At 40.2% G+C, this 24,649-nt stretch overlaps 1 protein-coding gene across 2 annotated transcripts in view; it reads left to right on the forward strand.

Moving 5' to 3' along the window:
- Positions 1-24,649, forward strand: part of LOC122808951 — a 787,628-nt gene that overhangs the window by 531,241 nt on the left and 231,738 nt on the right. For both annotated transcript variants that reach the window (XM_044080112.1, XM_044080121.1), the window contains exon 3: positions 17,433-17,714. In XM_044080112.1, coding sequence (XP_043936047.1) covers positions 17,433-17,714 — 282 coding nt within the window. The remainder of the gene's footprint in view (positions 1-17,432; positions 17,715-24,649) is intronic.

Genomic DNA, 24,649 nt, shown 5'->3' on the forward strand with positions numbered 1-24,649 from the left:
ACAAGTTTGCCAGTGTCTCTTGTTTTGTGGACAGTATCCATGAAAGGTAATAGAGCAGTAGACATGTTGTGTGCTGGTCAGAAGCCACACCAAACCTTAATTGTTTTTTTTTTTGCAGTGGGGACTCCCCCCTGTATTCCCTAAAGTTATGTATGCCAACTCCATCATCTCATCAACTGGAAGAAAAGTGAAATCTGCCAAAATCAGTGAACCATTGCCAGTGCAAACTTAGGAAGTGTACCATCATCGATTTCCTAAGGACAACAACATACCAGCTTTTCATCTTTTTTTTCTATGTGCAACTGAAACTTCAGCAATTTCACCTCAAGCATGTTTAAGGGAGCCCAGTAAAAGGGATTACATTAGATTTTACTGAAATCTGTGTATAAAGTCATACGGCACGTTTTCTGGTCCCATTGAACTTAGCTTTTAATTTTGCCTGTCACAGTAGTAGTATTTTTTCTGCATTATGTGGACAAGATGCTCAAGTTAGATGGAAGGATAGGCTCATTAAACACTGTCTCCTTCTGCTCTAGAATATCTGCCCCCACCCCCATCAGGTCAAGCAATGCAATAATTCCCTATTATCCTTGAAACAAATGTTGGACAACTGGAAGGCTACCCTTAAATTTATTCCACGACTTACAGGCCAGATGCTCTTTGAAAGAAAAGTATTTATTAACAAGCTGCAGATGGAGTTTGGTCAAATTATCCAGGATCAACAGATGTGTGTATTTTCATCTGCAGAGCCTAATATAACTTCTCACTGTTAATATTTATTATCTATTGTATTATGTTGTTACTATTTATTACCTATTATTTATAGTTGTAGTTGATTTAATTGTGGCACAGATTTATTGTATACCACAATTTGCTGTAAATGTTATCAGCAGTTGCAGTGTTTGAACTATATTACAGCTGAACTGCATCATTTTGACTCTAATATAATTTCCGGGGTTACCCTCTTCCTCCACAGTTGCATGATATGGATATAGCATATTTAATTTCTGGGGAAGTGGGGGTGAATGAAGTACAACTAACCTTATGTTTGCAGTGAGACATAGTTGTGAAGGAGATGAGGAAAGAGTACAAACAGGCATTCCTAGACTTGGAGAAAGCATATGACAAGGTCCCAAGAAAGCTGATCTGGGCAGTACTGCAGTGGTTTGAAGTCACAGAAACATTGGTAGAATTAGTACAGGCTATGTACAAGAACCCAGTGACAAAAGTACAAACAGTGTTTGCCCCTACAGAGGGGTTCCCAGTGAGAGTGGGTGTTCACCAGGGTTCAGCTCTGAGCCCACTACTGTTCATATTGGTGATGGACTACATTAGCAAACAAAGTTGCTGTTTGCAGACGATGTGGCATTACATGCAGACTCTGAACAAGAACTTCAGCAATAGAGGAATTGAATGCAAAACTGAAGGCACATGGAATGAAACTAATCACAGATAAGACAGTGGTAATGGCAGCAAATTAGGGAAATCAGAAGAAGCTGAGCACTTGAGATAGAAGGGAAGATAGTAGAACCAGTAAATAACTTCAAATATCTGGGAGGGATGCTTGCAGAAAAGTAAAGTCTGAATGAAGAGGTCAAAGCTAAAATCAGAGGGTCTGCAGCCAAATGGCATAGAGCGTCAGGTGTAGTCTATGATAGAAGAATGCCAAAGAAGCGGAATAGTAAGGTGTACAAGATAGTGGTGTGACCAGTACTACTGTATGGTACAGAAACTTGGGTAGTAAAAGCAGAGCAGATGAAGAAGCTAGAGGTGATGGAAATGAAGTGCCTGAGAAAGGTGGTAGGATGCACACTGTGGGACAGATGAAGAAAGGAGGGCATAAGAGCAGAAGCCAAAGTAGCTCCAACTGCAGAAAATATCAAAGAGAGCAGATTACGGTGGTTTGGACAAGTGTGCAGAAAAGCAGAAGGCAATCTGGTGAAGAAGATTTGGAACAGACAGGAAGAAAGTAAGAAGACATGAGGATGTCCAGCAAAGAGGTGAATGGATTGTGTGGGAGAAAATCTGTGACAGTCAGCCATGAGTGTTGAAGAAATCATGGGTGTGGCATTGCACTGAGTGATGGTGACAGTTAACATGATACCCCAACCCTGTGTAGAAAATGAGAAAAGGGGGCTGATGGATGTGGTGGTGAAGACCCCCATGTAAAAGCAAAGTTTCTGGTTCTTTTTAGGTGATCCCACATAAAATGTATCTGTGTCATTTGCAATCACCATAATTCTTTGTTTTTTGTTCATAGGTTCATAGGTGTGTATTAGGCTAATAGCCCTGAAGCCTTTACAAGCCTAGCCCAAAAAAATTGCCCAGGCACCATGCCACCTGATGTTAGTTCACAGTGTTCCTATTCAGAAGGGCAACTAGAGTGATCCCTGAGGTGAACTTTCTGTTACCTATCCACTTGTCAAGATTTCTCTTGAAGGCCAGCGAGGTGCTCTGCTTGACATGAATGGGAAGCTTATTGCAAAGTATGGGCAGTCTTTGGGAGATGAACCTGTCCCTCCAGAATGTTCTGTTAATTGTGGTAATAAGGTTGTGATCTCTGGAACGTGTGGAATGGGGAGATTTGGGATTTCTTTAGGTGCAGTATTTCAAGTAGGGCTAGGTCAGACATGGCTTTGTAAGTCAAGCAGTGATCACTTCTAAGCAGACAAGAGACTGAGAACAGCTTGAGTCTGTCCATGTAGGACATGTGTTTAAGGCCTAGGATCTTTTTTTGAGGTACTTTTGTGGCCTTACCAGCTGTTGTAGGTGTCTGGTCAGGTACATGCCAAATGGGGTGTTATATTCAATGATTGGACTAATGAGGAATGAGTAGATAGAGATGATGACCTCTTTCTTCCTGGATGCGAAACCTGTGGTTATAAGATGTGCCATATAGAAGGACATTCTGACCACAGTGGCAATGTGTTGGTTGAAGGTGAGGTGCCTGTCGACCTGAGTGTCCAGATGTCTTGCTCCTTCAGTCTTCATTGGGCTCCCACAAACATGGTAATTCATATGAACTGAGTTTTTTCCAAAGGGAATGATAACACATTATTTGGTGCTAAGTTTCAGGCCATGGTTCCGACACCAGTCATTGGTCTCAGAGTGGCCCTTTTGTAGGATGTCTGCATCACTTGGGGAGTTGATAATAACTCCTACCATGCAGTCATCAGTGAACTTGGTCAGCCAGAGTTCTTCTGTGTTGGCCTGGACTTCTGAGAAGTAAATGCCAAACAAGAGAGGGCCCAGGACCAAGCCCTGTGGGACTCCACTAATGACTGGTCAACAGTCTGACTTGGAATCCACAACTTTCATTCTGTGGGTCCTGTCTATGAGCCAATTTGCAACTCACCTAGTGATGTAAGGATTGATGCCTAGTTTGGTGAGCTTATCAATGATACTTGAGTGGGGAATGGTATCAAAGGCCCTGGCCAGATCGAGGTAGGGTGTAGGCACTGCCTTACCCTCATCCACAGCCTTGGTGACTGTCTCGAAAAAATCAACCAGGTTCAGCAGGCAGGCTCTTCCCTTGACAAAGCCAAACTGTGTGGGGTCAAGAGTTTGGAGATGGCCTATATCTTTGTTAAGCAGGTCCATGATGATATGCTCCAGAGCTTTGCATACCAGACTCATCAGGCTAATGGGGCAATAGTTCCCAGGGTCTGTAGTTGCTCCCCCTTTATGGAGCGGGGTGACTGTAGCAGTTCATGGCTGTTAAGGCTGTGATTGAACAGGGCACACAGACGTGGTGTAAGTTCGTTTTGTACCACATGTAGGATGCAGCCAGAGATATTATCACGTCCCATGGATGCTGTATTCTTGGCTTTGGACAATGCAGCTTTTATCTGTTGCTGCAGAAATGATGGGTTCCAGGCTTTCTGTTAGTATTGTAATAGGGCCCTGGGGGGAGACAGGTGTAAAGTTGGCACTGACTCTATCGACCAGTATGTTGGTGATATCTGTCAGCTTAGTATAGGAGGTGCCATTGTGTAATAACTCAGAGCAAATCTGGGTATTGCCTTGGAGGTTCATAGGTAGGTACTAGGCTATCAGCCCTGGGGCCTATACAAGCCCAGCCAAAAAGGTACCCTGGCTTTTTCCACCCAAGAAAATAATTTTCCTGTGCCACTGTCGAGCAGAGCCACAGAGGTGATCCCCGGGGGTGAATTTCCTATTTCCCATCCAATCATCAAGATTTTTCTTGGAGTGCTAATGAGGAACTTTGTTTGATATAGATAGGTAGTTTATTCCAGAGTATGGGAAGTCTCTGGGAGAGGAATCTATCCCTCTGGCATGTTCTGTTTATTCTGGTGACAAGGTTTAGGTCCCTAGAGCATGTAGCTCAGAGGGATTGGGATTTCTTTAAGTAGAGCATGTCCAACAGCTCTGGGAATGCCATATCTTTGTATGTTAGGCAGAGATCACCTCTGAGTAGGCGATATGCGATGGAGTAAAGCTGGAGTTTTTTGAGACGGTCTGCGTAGGGCATCTGTTTGAGGCCGGTAATCCTCTTTGTGAGGTATTTCTGTGGCCTTTCCAGTTGTTGTAGATGTCTTGTGAGGTACATACCAAAAGTGGTGTTGTTCTCTATAATGGATCTAATGAGTGATGAATAGAGGGGAACAATGACCTCTTTTTTTCTGGATGAGAAACCTTTTGTGATGAGGTGTGCCACGTAGAAGGATTTCCTGACTACTGTGGCAATGTGATTATCAAAGGAGAGACTACTGTCCTCCTGTGTCCCAAGGTCTCTTATCACACTTTCAATGTTAAGTATACTACCACCTATGTTGTAGTTCATGGGTACAGAGTTTTTACCAAAGGGGATGACAATGCACTTTTTGGCATTGAGCTTGAGGCCATGGCTTTGAAACCAGGCATCTGTCTCAGTGAGGCCCTTTTTTAGGATGTCCACATTGTTAGGAGTTTCGATTATGACTCCTAGTTTGCAGTCATCTGCGAACTTTGTTAGCCAAAGACCTTCTGTGTTAGCCGGTACTTCAGAGAAGTAGATACCAAACAGGAGAGGACCCAGGACTGAACCCTGTGGTACTCCACTTGTCACTGGTCTGAAGTCAGATTTGGAGTCTGCTACTTTCACAGTGTGAGTTCTGTTAGTGAGCCAGTTGGCAACCCATCTTGTGACATAGGGATTTATACCTAGTTTAGTGAGTTTATCTATAACTCCAGAGTGGGGGATGGTGTTGAAAGCCTTGGCAAGATCTAGATAGGCTGTGTGAACTACCTTACCCTTGTCTACGGCTTCGGTGACTGCTTCAAAGAAGTCTATCAGGTTTAGGAGGCATAATCTGCCTTTTGGAAACCTGAACTGGGTAGGGTCCAGAGTTTGGAGATTACCAATGTCTTTGTTTATAAGTTCCATGATGATACGTTCTATGGCCTTGCAGACCAGGCTCGTCAGGCTAATGGGGCGGTAGTTCCCGGGGTCTGTGGTAGCTCACTCTTTGTGGAGTGGGATAGCTGTTGTTGTGCACCATTCAGCAGGCACAAAGCCTGAAATGAGGCTATGATTGAGCATGGTACTTATGTGAGGTGCCAGTTCGTTCTGTAGTTCGTGTTGAAAGCAGCCTGGGATGTTTTCTGGTCCCATGGATGCTGTGTTCTTGGCTTTGGAGAGTGTGGTTTTTACCTGTGCAGCTGTGATTACAGGAACTTTGCATTCTTCCAATATAGAGATGGGCTCTTTAGGGGGTGAAAGGGGGGTAAAGTTAGCACTGAACCTATGTGCCAGGATGTTGGCAATATCAGTTGGGTCTGTATATTTAGTGCCATAGGTTCATAAAAATACTGTGCCCATTAGTTTGTTCACGTCCTATTTATATCCATGCTAAGGTTTGTATGTCAGGCACATGTCACCTCTGAGGGTGAGGAACTTTCAATTGCTGCAGATGTCGGGTGAGATACATCCCTAATGGGGCATTGTACCGATCATTGGTCTGATAAGTGTCAAAATAAAGGCCACTGTCAACCTGGGTCCCCAGGTCCCTGATAACCTCTTCTGTGCTTAGTGGATTGCCACCTATATGGTAGCTTGGGGTTACCTTGTGCTGTAACTCAGAGCAGATCTGAGTGTTGCCATTGAGATTCTTGCCATAGCTATAGAATGCTTTGTGGTTGTCTTTAGAATCAGTGGCAATTTTAGATATAGCTATAGTAGGCTTTGTGGTTGTTTTTGGTGTCAGCCACAATTCTGCCTTCATAGCTGGCTTTAGAGATTTGATAAGAGATCTCAGCTTTTTGCTGAGACTGATAAGGGAGGTTTTCCAGTCTTGTGACTTCATTTTTTTCTGCAACAGTTTATTCCTTCTGTTGTAAAGTTTATTGATGGCCGAAGACCACCAGATTGGCTTCCTTTTTTTTGCAGGAGAGCGTCTTAGTTCACTCTGGTATGACAAGGTCCACGCATTTGTGAACATGCTCGCACAGTGCATTTGTGTATGATTCGGCAGTCATGCAGCTGTTTTCTACTGTCATGGGTGCTGAGAAGTTAGCCATCTCTGTTTTTAGGAGCCCAAAGTCAGCTTTAGAGAGTTTTTCAGGGTGATCACCTTAGCAGGGGTTATAGGTGAGATGGAGATTTCCATGGTGATCAGTTTGTGGTCGGATTTAACCAGGGAGGAATTGACTATAGGTGTGGAGCAATGGTCTCCCATGTTGATGATAACCTGGTCAAGGATGTTGCTTCCTCTAGTGGGGGTCAGAATGAGCTGGTCCAGGGCATTGGAACTGATAAATTCCAGAAAGTATTGGGCCTGTACATTGGTACTTGAATAGTTTTCCCACTTGATGAAAGGGTAGTTGATGTCACCCAGTTTGAGACTATTGGGTTGGACCTTGATACATTCCAGGGTGCTTAGGAACTTGTAGTGAGAGCCTAGGGACATATTTGGGGTTCTGTAAGCAGGCTATTACTTCTATCGCCATCTTATCCAGTGTTAGTTGTACCTGAAGTATCTCAGATGCACTATGCTGGGCTACCAGTCTAGAGGTCTGCGTATCATTTAATAATATGGAGACACCACCCCTTTGGAGCTTCTGGCCATATTATGAGGCTGAAAGGTATGTAATGAGTTGTAACCAGGGAGCTCAGGGGTGCTTTCTACCTCTTTAAACCAGGTCTTTGTTACAGCACTGATGTCAACAGTCTCCATTTTGAGGAGAGCTTCGAGCAAGTGCATCTTGCGATTTAGACTTCTAGCATTGAGCAGCATGACCCTCAGATTGCATTTGTTTGTAGATGTATGGTGGAATGTTAGTCTTTGGAACAATGCCTAAAAAAAGGTGCTATAGGGGGTGGCAAGAGCCTTAGCCAGTACCCAGAATCCCAGGGGTGACAGATGCAGGCCGTCTCTGACAAAGCATCGAAGTTTGTCAATCATGTCAGCCCAGGCAGACATATACTTGATCTCCTTAGTATGACACCAGAAATGTAGCCAATTGTTGAAGTCAATCATTTTCTGCTCGTACTGTGTTATCATTTGGCGTGATGGTAAAATACTGCTCAGGGCCAGGTTCATACCTGCCTGGGCCACATAATCCGAGAGTTTCATCACATTTCTTTTCATGTAGTCCAAAGAGGTACATCTCAGGTCATTAACATCCACATGGACAATGACTGAGCCATATTTGTGCTTGTTGTGGAGTGGCCTGAGGGCATGTGTTATGTGGCAGATCCTGGCACTTGATAGATAACTGACTGTCATCTTCTCCTTGTTCAACCTAGTGAGTGGGACATCAGTGTGCCTCACAATTGAGTCTACTATGATTAGTACATTGGGCAAAGTGTTTTGCCTTAAGGGTTTCAGTTGAGGAGCAAACTGTGGTAATGAGCTATGTGTTCTGGGGTTGGTGTTGTGTTGTGGTGGTCAAGTGTGTTTCTGTTTTGGGATCTCTGTTGTTTGGGTAAATTTTTATTGAGAGCCTCTGTGAAGGTGAGTGTATAGTTTGTGTTTCTATGTGTGGGTTGTGATGGCTGATGTTTTAGAGGGTTGTGTGTTCTATGTAGTGAGCTGCAGTTGTTGACCTTCTCCTCTTGATCAGCTAGTTTGGTCTTTGCAGAGTGGGAGGTAAGGGGAGAGTAAGAGGAGAGGTATTCTGTGAGGTGTCCATGTAATGCCCAAGTGTCCTCAGATTGAACAAGTGCACCAGATTTATCATTGAAAAGCAAGCAAAATTGCCTACAATCATACCTGCATAGCAGGCCATGCTGAATATTTTACGTCATGGCTTGGCTTAATGGGACTTTTAATGTGCTACAAGCACCTAAGTGTGCTGAAATAAAGTGCTTACCAATAAAAATAAATGCTGCTAAGTGAAATAAATGCTACAAAAACTGAGAACAAAGAAAAAACTGAAGAGCAGACTGAAAGGCTGAAAAACACTTGGCACTGCTAGCAGCAACCTGCTAAGCACCACCAAAGCACACCCACTAAAAAACGAAAAAAAAAAAAAGAAAAAAAAAGAAAGCCAAAACAATGGCCAAAAAAAAACAAACTAATATGATTGAACCAGAAACCACAAACCCTCTTATATATAGGCTCCCACTGATAAGCTACCTAGCCCACCCCAAGGCTACCCCAATCCCTCCAACACAATAAACAATCAGAAATTTACAAATCAACAAATGATACAGCAAATCTGGAAACACAAAAAAAAAGGTAGGAACAAAGTTTAGAAAAAACTCTTGTTTGTTTGTTTTTTTTTTGTTTTTTTTGTAGAAAAAAAATTAAAAAAAAACTTTTTAAAAAAGACAGCTGTAAAAAACACTTTGGGTGTGTAATGCAATGTGTAAAGCAAGTAACAGTTTAAATAAATAAAGATAAAAAAAAAAAAAACAAAAAAAAAAAAAAAAGAGTAAAAAATTAAAAAAAATGAAAAAAAATATCGCTTTCTCTAGAGCTTTCTCCTTCCCTGTTGCTCTTGATGCCAAATGGAGATCAAAACTTCTAGAAAGTTTAAACAAAAAAGCATGCAAAAAGAGAAAGAGCTTTTAAAAAAAAAAAAGAAAAAAAAGAAGAAAAAACAAAAAAAAAAAAAACTATAATTCCAATTCATGAAATGACTGTTCTTTGGTATATAGGCTACCTGTTCTACCACTCCCACTGATAAGCTAGAAAGGCCCCCTCCAACACAACACAGTTTGGGTTTGGGAAACTTATAAAACAGTCCTGGATATAGCAAATATGAATCTGGACTAGACTAGTTACAGGAAAGGTGGGAAACAAGCTTAGAACTTTTTTTTTTCCAATGGAAGATATTGCTGTTGAAATTTCAGTGTATTTATGTCTAGGAAAGTTCATCGGTGAAGTAAAGGAATGTAATCATATACCAAGACTCTCAATCCACATTCCTAAGCACCCAGGAGATATTAAAGTCCAACCTAACACTCTCATACTGGGTGACTTCAACTATCCCTCCATTAATTGGGAAAACTACTCATGTACCAATACACTTGCCCAACATTTCCTAGAATTCATTAATTCCAATGCCCTGGACAAGCTCATTCTTACCCCCATAAGAGGTAGCAACATCATTGATCTGGTCATTACTAACATGGGCGACTGTTGCTCTACACCAATAGTCAACTCCTTCCTGATTAGATCTGACCACAAACTAATCACCTTGGAAATCCACATCTCCCCCACTGCAAAGGTAGCCACCATGAAAAACTTCTCCAAATCTAACTTTGGGCTCCTGAAACAGAGAATAGTTACACAACTGCCAAATCATACACCAATGCACTGTATGAACATGTACACAAATGCATGGCTCTTGCCATATCCAATATAACCAACACTCTATACTCCAAAAAATAAAAAGCCAATCTGGTGGTCCCCTGCCATAAACAAACTCTACAGCATAAGGAGGAAACTGATGCAGAATAAGGTGAAGTCCCAAGAGTGGAAAATCTCCTTTATCAGCATCAACAAAAAGTTGAGATCACTCATCAAATCCTCTAGAGCTAGCTATGAAAACAGAATTGCAGCAGATAGTAAAGACAACCACACAGTGTTCTATAGTTATGTAAAGAATCTCCATGGCAATACCCAGATTTGCTCTGAGCAACTGCACAATGGTGCCTCCTATACCGAGTCAACAGATATTGCTAATATATTGGCTGATTGATTCAGTGCCAACTTTTCCCCTCTCCCCCCTCCCCCAAAGTGCCAATCACAATACCAGTAGATTGCCAGGTACCCAGTATTACTGCTGCACAGGTTAAAACAGCACTGTCCAAAGCCATGAATACAGCTTCTATAGGACCTGCCAATATCCCTGGCTGTGTTATATATGAACTACAGAGTGAACTGGCACCACACCTGTGTGCTCTGTTAAATCACAGCCTCACCTCAGGCTTTGTCCCTACTGAATGGTGCACTGCTACAGTCATCCCTCTCCACAAAGGAGGAGCGACTACAGACCCTGGCAACTATCGCCCCCATTAGCCTGACAAGTCTGATATGCAATGCTATGGAATGCATCATCATGGACCTAATAAACAGGGATATAAATAATCTCCAAACTCTGGATCCCACACAGTTTGGTTTTGTGAAGGGTAGATCATGCCTGGTCAACCTGGTCGATTTCTTTGAGTCTGTCACCAGAGCTGTGGATGAAGGCAAGGTGGTTCATACAGACTGCCTTGATCTGGCCAAGGCCTTTGATACCATTACCCACTCAGGAATCATAGAAAAACTGACTAAATTAGGCATCAACCCCTATATCACTAGGTGGATTGCAAACTGGCTCACAGATACATCCCACAGTGAGAAAGTAGCTGACTCCAAGTCAGACTGATGAACAGTCATGACTGGAGTCCTACAGGATTCGGTCCTGGGTCCTGTCCTCTTTGATATCTACTTTTCTGAAGTCCAGGCCAAAGCAAAGGGACTCTGGCTGACAAAGTTCCCAAATGATTGCAAGTTGGGAGCTATTATTAAACTCCCCAAGTGATGTCCACATCCTGTAGAAAGGCATCACTGAGACTGACTGGTGTCAGAACCATGACTCTAAGCTAAATGCCAAAAAATGTGATGTTATCCCCTTGGGAAAAACCTGGTTCCCATGAATTACCACATTGATGATAGTCCACTGAACATAGAAGGCATTATAAGAGATCTGGGAACACAGGTTGACAGCAGCCTCTCTTTTGACCACCACATTGCCACTGTAAGTAAAAAATCCACGACACCGCCAAAAGATACACCAGCTGTTTATTACATCAAAGACATACTAAGCGCTTTCACCCATCATTCCGTGGGCTTCTTCAGAGTAAAGTACCTAGAAACAAAACTACTTTTGTAAGTTGATCCATATTCAATTAATCAATCAATTAATTAATCAATTAATTAATTAATTAATTAAGCAGTAACACATATTAAATTAAATAATACTATCAAATGCATTCCTAAAATGTTAATCACATAGCAACAATGACGTACATATAAATATGAATATAAAAATGTGAACATTACAGATAACAAGTCACTTGCATACTTGAATAATTAAAACAATGTAAAATACTAAATTACTCTGAATTACTTCCTATATGTGTGGGTCCCTAGAAATAAAAATAATACAAAATCTCATTCAAAAGTATATAATGTTCTAGGTTATAATTATGTGAAAATAAATATAAATATATGTTTATATATATAAATGAAATACATTCTATTGTATCAAATACGATTTGTATCTAAGTACACTGCTAATCAAAATACAGCCATTGATACCTGGTGGTTTATTAGCTTCTAAATGAAGCTGCCAAAAACATTCTCTCATTTCCAGCAAAGTCTTAAAATCACCAATGGCCTCGGTCTTGGATACCTGGTTGATTACAAGAAATAAAAACCTTTTGAAATTTGCACATACTGTACTATGTGTAAACAGAGCACTAGTTCCTTTTTTGTTTTTAATATCCCTGTTGTGTTCCAGAATACATTTCCTAAGCTTACGTATAGTTTTGCCGACATAAAATGGCTGGCAGCTGAGGCAGGTGGCAAGATAAACCACCATGTCTGCATTGCAATTGCATTGCCCAGGACACCTTAGTGTTCTATTGTAATTATTCACCTTGGCATACGGGCCGATATTTATAAACTTACATGTGCTACAAAAACGCATTTCCCCATCCGAGAAATGTTATTGCATGGGTCCACGGAACCTCTTTCCAATAACTCTTTTAGGTTCCTACCTCTTGTTGTTGTGTCTTTCGACTTATCCCAGTTAGGGGTCGGCACAGCGGAACTCCGGTCCGCTAATGTTTGGTAGTGGATTTTTACGTGCCGAGTTACCAGCTCTGATGCACAACCTTCAACGAAGGCATGCCCATTCACGCATGCCTCCACACAGAAGACGCTCTAGCTGAGAATCAAACGCGACAACATCTTGCTGTGAGGCGACAACGCTACCGCAGCACCACCTCTACTATATGAAAAAAATAGGTGTTGGACCCACTGTTTCCATCAGTTCCCTGGAAAATACATTGTCCCAAATTGTTTTCATAATCATTTTTATCTTGGGTGCTGTATGATTATATTCCAATATCATAACTGCATTCTTCGAAAAAGTGTTTTGCTCTATCTCCCTTGTGTTCTCCAATTTAACACCTTCCCTTTTAGTATCAAGGAAAATTGGTTTATAGAGAGACTGTCTTTTGTTACAAATCTCATTTTGGTTTCTAGATAACAAATCCAGGAGGTAACCCCTGTTCCTAAAGAGATCCATAAGATAATCCATTTCTTTAAGAAAAATATCATCCTGACTAACCAGTCTCGAAATCTGGACCATTTTCCCTTTTACTACATTCTTCTTTAGGGTATGTGGGTGGCAACTCTCATAATGCAGAAAAGAGTTACTGTAAGTTTTTTTTACAGAAGATGCTGGAGTTAATTTTCCCTTCATATGTGTATAATAAAATGCCCAGAAATTCTATTTTGTCTTTACTATAATGACTGATAAACCTCAAAACCCCAGTCATGTTACCCAAATAATCAATAAACTCCAACAATTCTTGCTCCGTACCCTTCCATAAAATTAATATGTCGTCCAGGTACCTTAAATAGGTTAACATTTTAGATGTAAATCTTGAATTAAAGACAAACTGTCCCAATCATGCAGAACTAGGTTTGCATATATGGGGGCACATCTTGCCCCCATTGCTAACCCTTCATTCTGCTTGTAAAACTCTCCATTAAATAACATATAATTGTTCAATAAGACCATCTCCATCAATTCTACCATTAGTTCTCTTAAAACATTGTGTAATTCCCCAAATACATTCAAGCTGTTACCAACAAATTCCAGACTTATCTCGTGGGGAATAATGGAAAAAAGGTTTATGACATTGATTGTTACAAACATAAACTCTTCATTAGCTTTTAAGTGTATATTTCCAATAGTGTCCAAGCAATGCCAGGAATCTCTTAATATATAGGGGGTCTTTTCCAAAATTCTCTTGCAGTTCACATCAATGAACGAAGCCATAGCTTCTGTCTTAGACCCCTTGGCAGCTACAATTGGTCTAAATGCAGGTGAATTAATAGATTTATGTATTTTTGGAATACCAAAAATGTGGGTTATCACAGGATGATCTACCATAAGGTATTTGTATTGTTGTTCCGAAATTATCCCTTCACTTAGGTATTCATACTGCTGCCAATCTACCTTTGCATATGCTCGGTACACATCAAATTTTAACACACTTTCATAAGTGTTGTTGTCATTCAACAATACCGCCATTCTTAGTGTGTAATCCATACTAGTTATGATCACCCCCCCCACCTTTGTCTGGTTTCATGATCATCACCCCCCACCTTTGTCTGGTTTCATGATCATCACCCCCCCCCCACCTTTGTCTGGTTTCATGATCACCACCCCCCACCTTTGTCTGGTTTCATGATCATCACCCCCCACCTTTGTCTGGTTTCATTACTCTGTATGTGTCTGATCCTGTGAGTTGTTTCAAACAAAACTTTTCACAATTAGTTAAATTATTTATACTCATCTTGTATGACAAAACACATCTCCTGATCTGACTCTCACATAATTTTTCAAACATAATGTTTGGGTTACAGGATGGTATAAACGTACTACTTCGCTTGAGATTTAAAACATGGTCAACCAAGGGGTTGTCGTTATTAGCAAAAAACACCTTTAAATTCAACAATCTAGTGTATAATTTTAATTGTATAAGCAGCCTCTCCACATCATGTCTGTACATAGGTATATAGGAAAATCCCTTTTGAAACAATGTAATATAATCTTTGGAAATTTCTAACTCAGTAAAGTTGGAAATAGAAAAATTGTTAACACAAATGTGCTTACAGCCTAAGGTATTTGAATTTGTCTTATAAAAACAGTTGTACTCATCAGCAGATTCAATACATATCCTTTCAAACATAGAAAAATCACCATTAAAAGAATCGGTCACAAAGGTCATATCTCGACCATCATTGTCACTCAAATGTGGTTGGTTCTGCTGCTGCTCTGGAAGCCAGAGTTGTAGTTGTGCCATTGATTGCGGCAAGCATACCTCTGACCCCCCCATCTCCCCCTCCCATAGTTGTTCGTGCCCCTTCCTGGTGTGCCTGCTGGGGCATTCTGCTGTTGGTTGCGGTTCCTTATATGACCAGAATGCCTCAGGGATGGGGGTTCTAAAAAAAACTCACTTTCTTCTTGTGCATCAATGGCAGTTAATCCATGAGCCCCATCTGTGGAAAACTGGCCATTTTCATGTCCCACTGGTTCCCTGTTGTCCCTAAAGGACTTAGATGTAGAAGAGGCTCTGTTCTCTTTGTAGTCACTGGTGTCTCTAAGAATTTTCCCCTGTTTTCTCTCTAAACCAACCTTCACAAATTTGTCAACATCAGTAAATATCTTATCAAAATAAGACTTATTAACAGTAAACAACAAATCATTTTGAATACTGTTTTTTTAAGATAACTTGTTCATTTTTAAGTTTAGACAGTTTTAAATTGTTGTCGCAGATAATAATCCATATCATGTCCATACCTGTGTGGTCAAGCAAAGTTTTTAAGTCCTGGAATGTTTCTGAATCCTGCCTAATTCCCATAGGTAGTTTGAATATCCTTAGCCCCTTCTGCACCTGATGCTGCTCAATGAAACACTCAAGAAATGCGTTATCCATCTGCAAGGTTTTTAATTTCTTTGTTAACTTTTCAAAATTAATAAGTTGCATGTTAAAAGTACCCAGATTGGCATTATTGAGCGTTGGTGACCGTAGATGAAGTGTAGCGGGTTCTTAAAGCAACTCAAAATCCGGAATCACCATATTTCTAACGTCACCGCCACTTTGAACCTTGGGATTTGTAGTGGCAAGTCTGTTAGCAACTGTTTGCGTTGCATTAACCCCACTAAAAGGGGTGTATGTAAGGTAAGCAACTCTTCTTGTGCCGAGGTTAAAGACACATTCAAAACCTCAATATTTCCAAACTTGTTCTGCGGCAAACCAAGGATATGTGTAGATAAATCCACATATTGCTTGAGAAGTTGTTCCATGTCCCAACAAGAAACACACTATAGGCCAAATCTGTTCGTTAAACCCACAATAGGGCACAATATCACAGCAAGGAACCCTGGCCGGTATGGATGAAGTGAAGAGCACTTCCACAGCCAAAATCACCAACAAATAAGTAAAAAATCCACAACGCCAAAAGATACACCAGCCATTTATTACATCAAAGGCATACTAAGCGCTTTCAGAAAGTCATGTGACACATCTCATTACTAAGGGTTTTGCATCCAGGAAGAAAGAGCTTATTGTCTCCCTCTAGTCTTCCATCATTAAGCCAATCATCGAGTACAATGCCCATTTGGCATGTACCTCACCAGACACCTGCACCAACTGGAGAGGCTGCAAAGGTACCTCACAAAGATGATCCTAGACCTTAAACAGTTGTCCTATATGGACAGACTCAAAAAACTCCAACTCTTCTCTGTCTCATATTGCTTATTTAGAGGGGATCTCTGCTTGACTTACAAAGACATGTCAGACCCAGCTGTGTTAGAAATGCTACATCTAAAGAAATCCCAATCCCTCCACACCACACGCTCCAGAGACCTCAACCTCATTACCACAATCAACAGAACATGCTGGAGGGACAGGTTTATAACCCAGAGACTGCCCATGCTATGGAACAGACTTCCCATACATGTCAAGCAGAGCATGCTGGAGGGACAGGTTCATAACCCAGAGACTGCCCATGCTATGGAATAGACTTCCCATACACGTCAAGCAGAGCATCTCACTGGCCCTCTTCAAGAGAAATCTTTATAAGTGGATGTGAAATAGAAAATTCACCCCAGGGATCACTCCAGTGGCTCCGCTTGACAGAGGCACTGGGAACTAATGTCGGGTGGCGCAATGCCAGGAAATTCCTCTGGACTAGGCTTGTAAAGGCTCCAGGGCCATTAGCCTAGTACACATCTATGACCTATGAATATATATATATATATATATATATATATATATATATATATATATATATATATATATATATATATGTATAGACAAAATATGAACTAACCAGCCGTGTTCCAATAAAGTGTAAATTACTGTTTTTGTAGATCCCAGTACTCAACAATTTTATTATCCTGCTTGCCATTTGTTGTTTTCATGAGGAGTGCTATATCTTTTCTTGATGAGTACTTAGGTTGCCGTTTATTGCTTATTTTATGTAGAATACATTTTACAAAAAGAGTCTGCCATTTTAGGGAACAGCATAGAGGTCAGTGCTTTGGTTTACAACTATGATCGGATTCCTATGATATAATGTTTGATTCCCACAGCTTCCATTTGCCCACTATGTGATCATGATTAAGTCACTTAACAAACCAGAGTTTTGTAACGTTAGGGAACATACATGCCAAGGATTCCTAATGGTGTTCTGAATCTTATGGCTCACATGCATAGGACCTACCTTGCACTCTAAGTTACCTTTGTAGTGATAAGTATTGACAGTTATACATGTAAAGATGCTTCCTCTGATGATAACTAACATACAGGACCCTTTGCTTAATCCTTCAGGAAGCTGTTAAATTTTTAACAGAGCAATTAGCACTTTGTGGGTACAGACAGGTTTATGGATAGTTACTAAGTGCACAGTCCAGGAGACCACTGAGATGCCTAGCCTAATTTCAGAATTATTTCAAAGCACTATCCTGTTAAGTGACTTGTTCAGAGTCAAACAGCAGGCAAATGGAGTTTGAGGGAATAAAACTCTGGACTCCAGGGTCATTAGCAGCTCACAGCCTTAATCCTCTGTCCTTCTGCTATCTTCCTACTCATTGAAATCACACATTTTTGGATGACTTGTTGAACAAGTAAAAATCAGAAAAATGTCAATATTTAAACTAAAACTGTTTATCATATTTTGTCTTATACGCAGAGGTGGAGAAGCCAGATATTCAAGTGAACTTTACTAATGCAGGATCGATTGATAGACGTGTGATTATTGAGTGTAGCAGCAAGCACCACAGTTACAGCAGCTGCGAGTTCTACAGAAATGAAGAAATTACTAACAAACCACATACCCAGACTTTAGAGGGCCATGTACAGTATATCATTCCTCATGTGACTGAAGAGCATGAAGGATTTTACACCTGTGAATGTTACACAAATGATGCAGACCATACAGAGACAAGTTTTCGTGCACCTTTAATCCTAGAGGGTAAGTATACAAAGCATGGATCATAAGTCTAAACCTTTTTCTTCTCTCCATAGGTTGGGAGTGCAAAAACAGACACCTGCAACACTGAGATAAAGAGTCAGCAATCTTGTGATTTCACAGCATACCCTCTGCTGTACCAGAGTAATAACATTCACTTAAGTATTGTAAAGAAACACAAATCTGAAATACACCGTATAAGTAACTTATAGGCTGTCAAATACTGAAATGTAGATCAGGAAGGGGCACATCTGTCTGCTCTCTTCCCTTATATGACGATAAAGAGTCTGCTTGTTCTGCAAGTTATTGTTGTGTGTTTGTTTCTGTATATATATATATGAATTAAAACTTCTCAGAACCATACGAAGTAATACTAAAGCTGTAAAAACTGAATAAAATAACGAATAAAATAAAAAACTGTAGACTGAATCAATGAATACACTGACACTGAACTGTTAATTAAGCTTTCGCTCTGTATTAGGTGAAAGAGCTTCGTCAGAATGAACTTGGAAATTCTGTTACAAATTCAAATATGAAATATTAAATCATGTGCACAAACAGACCAATAAGAATTACAGTATGAATTAACATAAAGAACATAGAAAGCCAATAGAAACTATGAACAGGGTTAGAGTGAAGAAAACTGAATGCTAAAAGAGAACTATGAACTAAATAAAACTACCTATAGATTAATACCATTTAAGAGCACATTTGATGTTGATACTATCATTTAAGCCAGGTAGTACATCTGAATTAAGCAGTAATTGCCATTTCATTTCTCTAATTTCAAGGAATAATTCCCAGTCACCAAAGAAACAGTCAACTTGTTCAAGGACCAAAAAGTTAAACTTGACAAAATTAGAACAATAAATGCTGTGTTTGGCAAGAGCATTATTCATATTTTTATATCTGATAGCTGCTAAATGCTCTTTGATTCTATCAGACAGTCTTCTGGTGGTTTTGCCAACATAGAAGCAATTGCATGAGGAACAAACACCAGCATACACAACAGAGGAAGAATGGCAGTTAAATATTTTCTTAAAAGAGACTTTATAATTGCAATGAGGAAATGTAAAATCTGAACCAGTGTAGATGTAAGGGCAAACAACACATTTTTGACAGGTGAACATACCAGATGTGGAAGAAGGTATGTATGCATCTGAAGTAAAGTAGGGAGGATCCCTGTTTTCAAAACACATACGGATGGTTCTGGTCCTTTTGTAGGAAAATAGAGGTAAAGGGCCAACCGCAGACAACAAATGATGTGATTCTTTCAAAATGCTCCAATTATTAGTAATGATGTCCCTAATAAGGAACATGTCTCTAGAGATACATTCTATATTTAGATAATAATACCTATTTTTAAGCAGGTAGGTTCACTGGACACAGTCCCTTTTCTGGGGCACCCTGAAAATAATTTACATGACTTACTTTGGGTCACGCAGCAGGCAAATGAGCAGTGAGAGAATCAAACTCTGTACCACACCACCCACAGCTTACAGCCTTAACCCTCTGTGCCATCTACTAAACATGTAACTTAATAGATGCAACATTTAAACAGAATACTATTAAGAGTAGTGGCATCTAAAGAGCTATGAAACATATTTGAAAATGAACTTGATAGAAGGAGAGGGAATGATCAAAACAGAAGATTAGCCTGAAGAGGTGAAAATGTTTTTGGATAGGTAGAAGGAAGAAGATGGATGGTTAGAGGACAAAGGGGAGATTTTGGACCAACAACTAAGGGTATAGTATGTGGACGGAAAATGAGAAAGTAAGAGGTAGGACATTTATCATTCAGATGTTGTGCATGTACAGAGCCAGGTATCTATTGTTTCTGCCATGTGCTTAATGTGCTTTTAAGGGTAAGGAGAAGGGAGTTCCAAATTTTTGCCTGGAAAGAGGAGTACAAAGTCACCAGCTCTCTACTTTGGTTATAAAGCTGGAGAGAACGTTTCAGACTAGGGCAGTTGTCTGCATAACAGATGAGTTTATGGGAAGTAACTAGTTGGAAAAGTGTAAGGCAATGCCTTAGTTCTGATTATAAAGTTTGTTAAAGCCAGACAATGGTGCAACCCCTAATGATGACTGGCGACACGTTTTGCCACGTTATGATAGCTCTTTTCCAAGAGTGAGAGTTGAGTGGATTGCAGGTTAATCAGTATGGAAGCAGCGTAAACTAGTATAGGGATACGCTTTCATCATTAGTGGCTCCGAGAAGCTTCGTTTGGCTTTCTAGGTCTGTATTGGAGTTGTTAGAGGAAGTGATATTGAAACTATTTTTGTAATCATTTGACTGTTTTGGGTTAATAGGATCAGGCTTCTTTTTTTAGGGTTAAGGAGCAACTGTGTATCAACAGACAGGCCTCTGTTGTGGAAAAAGAGTCTCTAGTGAGTCATTTTAATTTAAGTATGCTTTTAGCAGAACAAACGATTGTTGAATCATCTGGTTCCTGTTGTATTGTCGACAGCTTAGGTTGTTGAATGCTTATACATCGACACCTAAGCGTCGAAAGCTTGCAATAGCAAATGCCCACTATCAACTTCCTTCCTCAGGAAAGAATTCATATGTCCGTTATTGGAGATTTGCCCTTTCCCCAATGTAGAGCGATATCAGAGTTGGTATATTTATTTAGGGGGGTGTGGGCGCACCCCCCCCCACATTGGGGTGTGTGTGGGGTGAAGCTCCCCACTATATTTGGGTATGTTTGTTTATTTTGTTTACAGACAAATTTTTTCCTAAGGAAACAATTTGGTTATGTGGCCGTTCGTTATTGTAAACGTTCGACGGTTAGATGTCGATGTTTTTGGATTCAACAACCTAAGCTGTCGATGTTATGATATAGACATGAATCATCTGCATACTGTATGAGAGTAACTCATTTAGAAGCTAGGATGAGATCATTACTAGATATATAAAACAACAGGGGACCTAAAATGCATCCTTGAGGGACAGCCGCTGTAATGGGAAGGAAAGAGGCGATGTCATTTTGTCATTTTACTGCATGTTGCCTATTTGAGAGGTAGCTGGAGAGCCAACATAGTAAAGTTTCATGTATTGCCATGCAAGCTAGTTTTTGAAACAATTCCTGGTGGGATACCATTTCTAAGGCTTTGGAAAAATCTAGAAAAAGTGCTGAGACTAAGTTCTCAGATTTTTGATATAAGATGACAGATGTTATAAAACTAAGGAGAAATCCTTGCTGTACTCATTGTACTCCTCCCTTATTAGACCTAAGATTGAGTATAATGTCCCGTTTGGTATGTACCTCTCCAAACACCTGCACCAACTGGAGAGGCCTCAGAAATATCTCACAAATAGAATCCATGGCCTCCAACACCTTTAATATGCAGACAGGCTTAAATCACTATCACTCTACTCAGTATCATACAGATTGCTCATAGGTGATCTTTGTCTCACCTACAAGGGAATATCGGACCCTGCCCTACTAGAGATGCTCCATATTGGTAAGTTTAGCTCCTCGCACATTACCCACTCAATAGGCCTAAATCTAATATGTGATATCAACAAAACCTGCTGGAGAGACAGTTTTGTCTCCCAGAAGCTGCACCATCTCTGGAATAGACTTCCCATATATGTCAAACAGAAGACCTCAATGGCCCTCTTCATATGCAACCTTGATGAGTGGATGGGAAACCATAAATTTGTCCCATGGGTTCCACCTCTGTCCCTCACTGACAGGAGCGACAGGTGCTGACTGAGGTTTCTTTTTTGGGGATAAACTCTTGGCTAGGCTTGTAAGGGCCATTAGCCTAGTAACTTCCTATGATCCCATGAGCTGTACACTTACTGTGAAAAAGATGGAAACTGCTGTGCAGGAGAAAGGAGGCAACTGTCAGCGAGAAAGCTGAGGAGTTGAGACTGGATACTGTTTTCCAGAATTGTTTGAGTGAAGACAGTATGAGTACTGGCCTGAAGTCTGACAGCTTATTTCAGTTTCCACCTTTATGTAGAGGAATAACGTAGCATCTTTTCCATGGGGTTGGAACATAGTTTTCAGTGAAGGAGTGGTTGATTATTATACAGATAGGAAAAGCATCAGCAGCAGTTTTTAAGTATTCAGATGGTATATTATGAGGGGCAAGGGGGATAGATTTTAAGGTTAGTAATAGTTTTTTTTTGATTGTACAAACTGAGACTGGTTTGAGTGCAAGTGTTTTGGAGTTAACAAGGAAGGACAGAAATGTGTGCACGCCTGTGCTGAGGGTTTATTAAAAGAGGCGACTGTTTGGCTGCAGTGGGTATTGGATTCACTGGCTATGTTGTCACTATGGTTAAATGAAGTATGTATAGCTTGTGTTGGTGTGCAGGTGTTAACAGCTACATATAAGTACTTAGCAAGGAAAAACATACCTTACTAAACTCCCTCTCACTGTTGTGTTATATAGTGCTGTCCACAGACAGAACAGCTCCTTGTCCTAAGCACAGGAGTGCATAATACATCAGTATGTGCAACGGTGTCATGTGCACAATTCAAGGACCTGAGAATAATACCATAGATAAACGTGATTTGGATCATAGGAATCATGATAGTTCCTGGGTAGATATCAGGCAGAGTGTACATGATGCTATTCATAGCTGGCTTTAGGCACCAGTGAACCCTGCAGTAGCTGGGGGCCCCCTGTTCCTGGGGGGCCCCCAACCACAGCAAATTATCTTACCTTGATATTTTGTAACATGTCTGGCAAACCAACAAAATCTAGTACATCAATCTTGTATACTGAATAAACCAGGTGGGTAATAATGCTTATTTATATCACCTTTAAAATTCAAAAATATCTTTGCTTATCGTAATAGTGTTTTATCAAGCAAAAGCCTTCACAATTCCATTAAATATTTTATCACTAACATAGTGTCCATGGCTTAGTTCATCCCTGCTGGTGGACATTCTCTACACTAAAACTAACATAGCCTGCTTTAGGCACCTGCAATACATGTGGCTGCAAGGGGGCCCCCTAATCTTCTTCACTATGTGACGGCCCCACAAAAGCTGCTGCTGGTTGGGGAAAATGAGGAGAAAAATGTATTAATTTCATGATTATTCTATTTAAATTGAACAGGCTGTGCTATGACCCTGTTAGGATAAAGCTAATAATGAACATAAGCAAGGTAAGTACTAGCGAGATCCGCAACCCGCAGCCCAGTGTGACCAGTGTCCATGCTTACCTTGGATTTTAAGAAGAGCTAATACTTATCATCAGGGATGGTTTTCTGTTTTAGGGAGTTTTATAAATACTTGCAGAATACCAGATACTGTAACTCTCAACTTCTTCACTGAAGAATTCAGCGCAATACCAATAACAGCAGAATAAAGGCTCAAAATCAGGAACACATTTTAAATATTACTCTGATTCAATGAATAACATCTTTTGTAGCAACATGTTGTTTCTGGACATTAAGTGGAAAACTCTAATGTCTGGATTTATTGACTGTCTGTAATCCCAAATGATTTACAAGCAAATCGAACTTGTTACAAAGCACAACAAAATTATGTGCAAAATCAGGGAAGGTCTGTGAAATCAGGGACAGTGACAGGTTTGCATTACTCCTCACTGAGGTAAATAAAATTAACCCATCCCTGCTGCTGTTTGACGACTGCTTAACAGCAGTCACTGATCTGGTGTGCTGGTACCAGTGTTGCACAACGTATTGCTAAAATAATATATAATGTGTCTGTGTTTGTGAAAATGTTGGTGAGTTTTATCTGTGCACACACACAATAATGCCAGGACACATACATTATTCTTCTGAGTGTCAGTAAAAACTGTAGCTAACAAGAAATTATATTTCAAAAGTAAGTCATAAAATGTATCCCAGAACATTCAGACACTTTGATCTTCTAAGAGTCTGGGGGATCCCTCCTCCCCAGACTGTATAAATGGAAACAGAGGGCTCTCTTAATCATCCTTGACTGTGTTGGGGCCCTACAAACACTGTTTGAGGAAAAATGAGGTAAAAAAAATATATATATATATATGTATATATATATATATATATATATATATATATATATATATATATATATATATATATATATATATATATATATTTCCTGATTATGTTCTTTAACTTGAGCAGGGATGTGATATGACCCTGTTAGGACAAAGCTGATAATGGCCTCTCCTCTCAAGTGCACCCATTCTAAAACCAACCCCATTTGGATGTGTGTGTGTACAGAAAGCTGTTGTAGGTTATATGAGGTGGGGGCAGGATTGTGGTGTTATTCCTCACAGTCAAATCTCAGAGGTGTGCACATGAGGTCATTAAAACTTGTGTTTGGGATAAAGACAGTGTGGTCATTGTTTCTTTTACTTTCTGACATACCTCAGAGGTGTACAAAGAAGATTACTACAGCTTGTGTAGGAACAACAAAGTAGAAAACGTTACTATAATCATTATTTTTTCACTCTTGCAATCACACTTAGGGGCACATGTACAGGTGGCTGCCTTTGACAGTTTGGGTTGAGGAGTGAGGAGAACTACTATGTATATGTATATCAGCAGTCCCTTGAAATACATGAATGAGGCACTTTGAACCTCTGCCTTCATCCCAGTCTAACATCAGAGGCATGCATAAGCAGTCTTTTTTTTTGGGGGGGGGGGGGGTTGGGAGGCAAGCAGTTACCAGATTGGACATGTGTATCCAGACAACAAAGGGTTGTTAGTTTATTGTGAGATACTGTTTTGTCAAATTTGAACATTAAGCCTTGAGTACAACTTGTCTTCCTTCAAAGAAAAAAAACCCATGCAACTGAAATTCTTTTCTTATTTCCTAAATATTTATTACGGTACTGTCTTTGCTCAGGAAATGTATGTTGAAAGGATGCAATGAAAACTAAAGCTGAACAGCAACACAATTTCTTTACTTATATCATAATTTCTGTTCAAGCCATTACTGGATGTAAGGGTGTGTAAA

This window comes from Protopterus annectens, chromosome 1.part1, assembly GCF_019279795.1.
Source record: "Protopterus annectens isolate FY-2018-M chromosome 1.part1, PAN1.0, whole genome shotgun sequence".
NCBI lineage: Eukaryota > Metazoa > Chordata > Ceratodontiformes > Protopteridae > Protopterus > Protopterus annectens.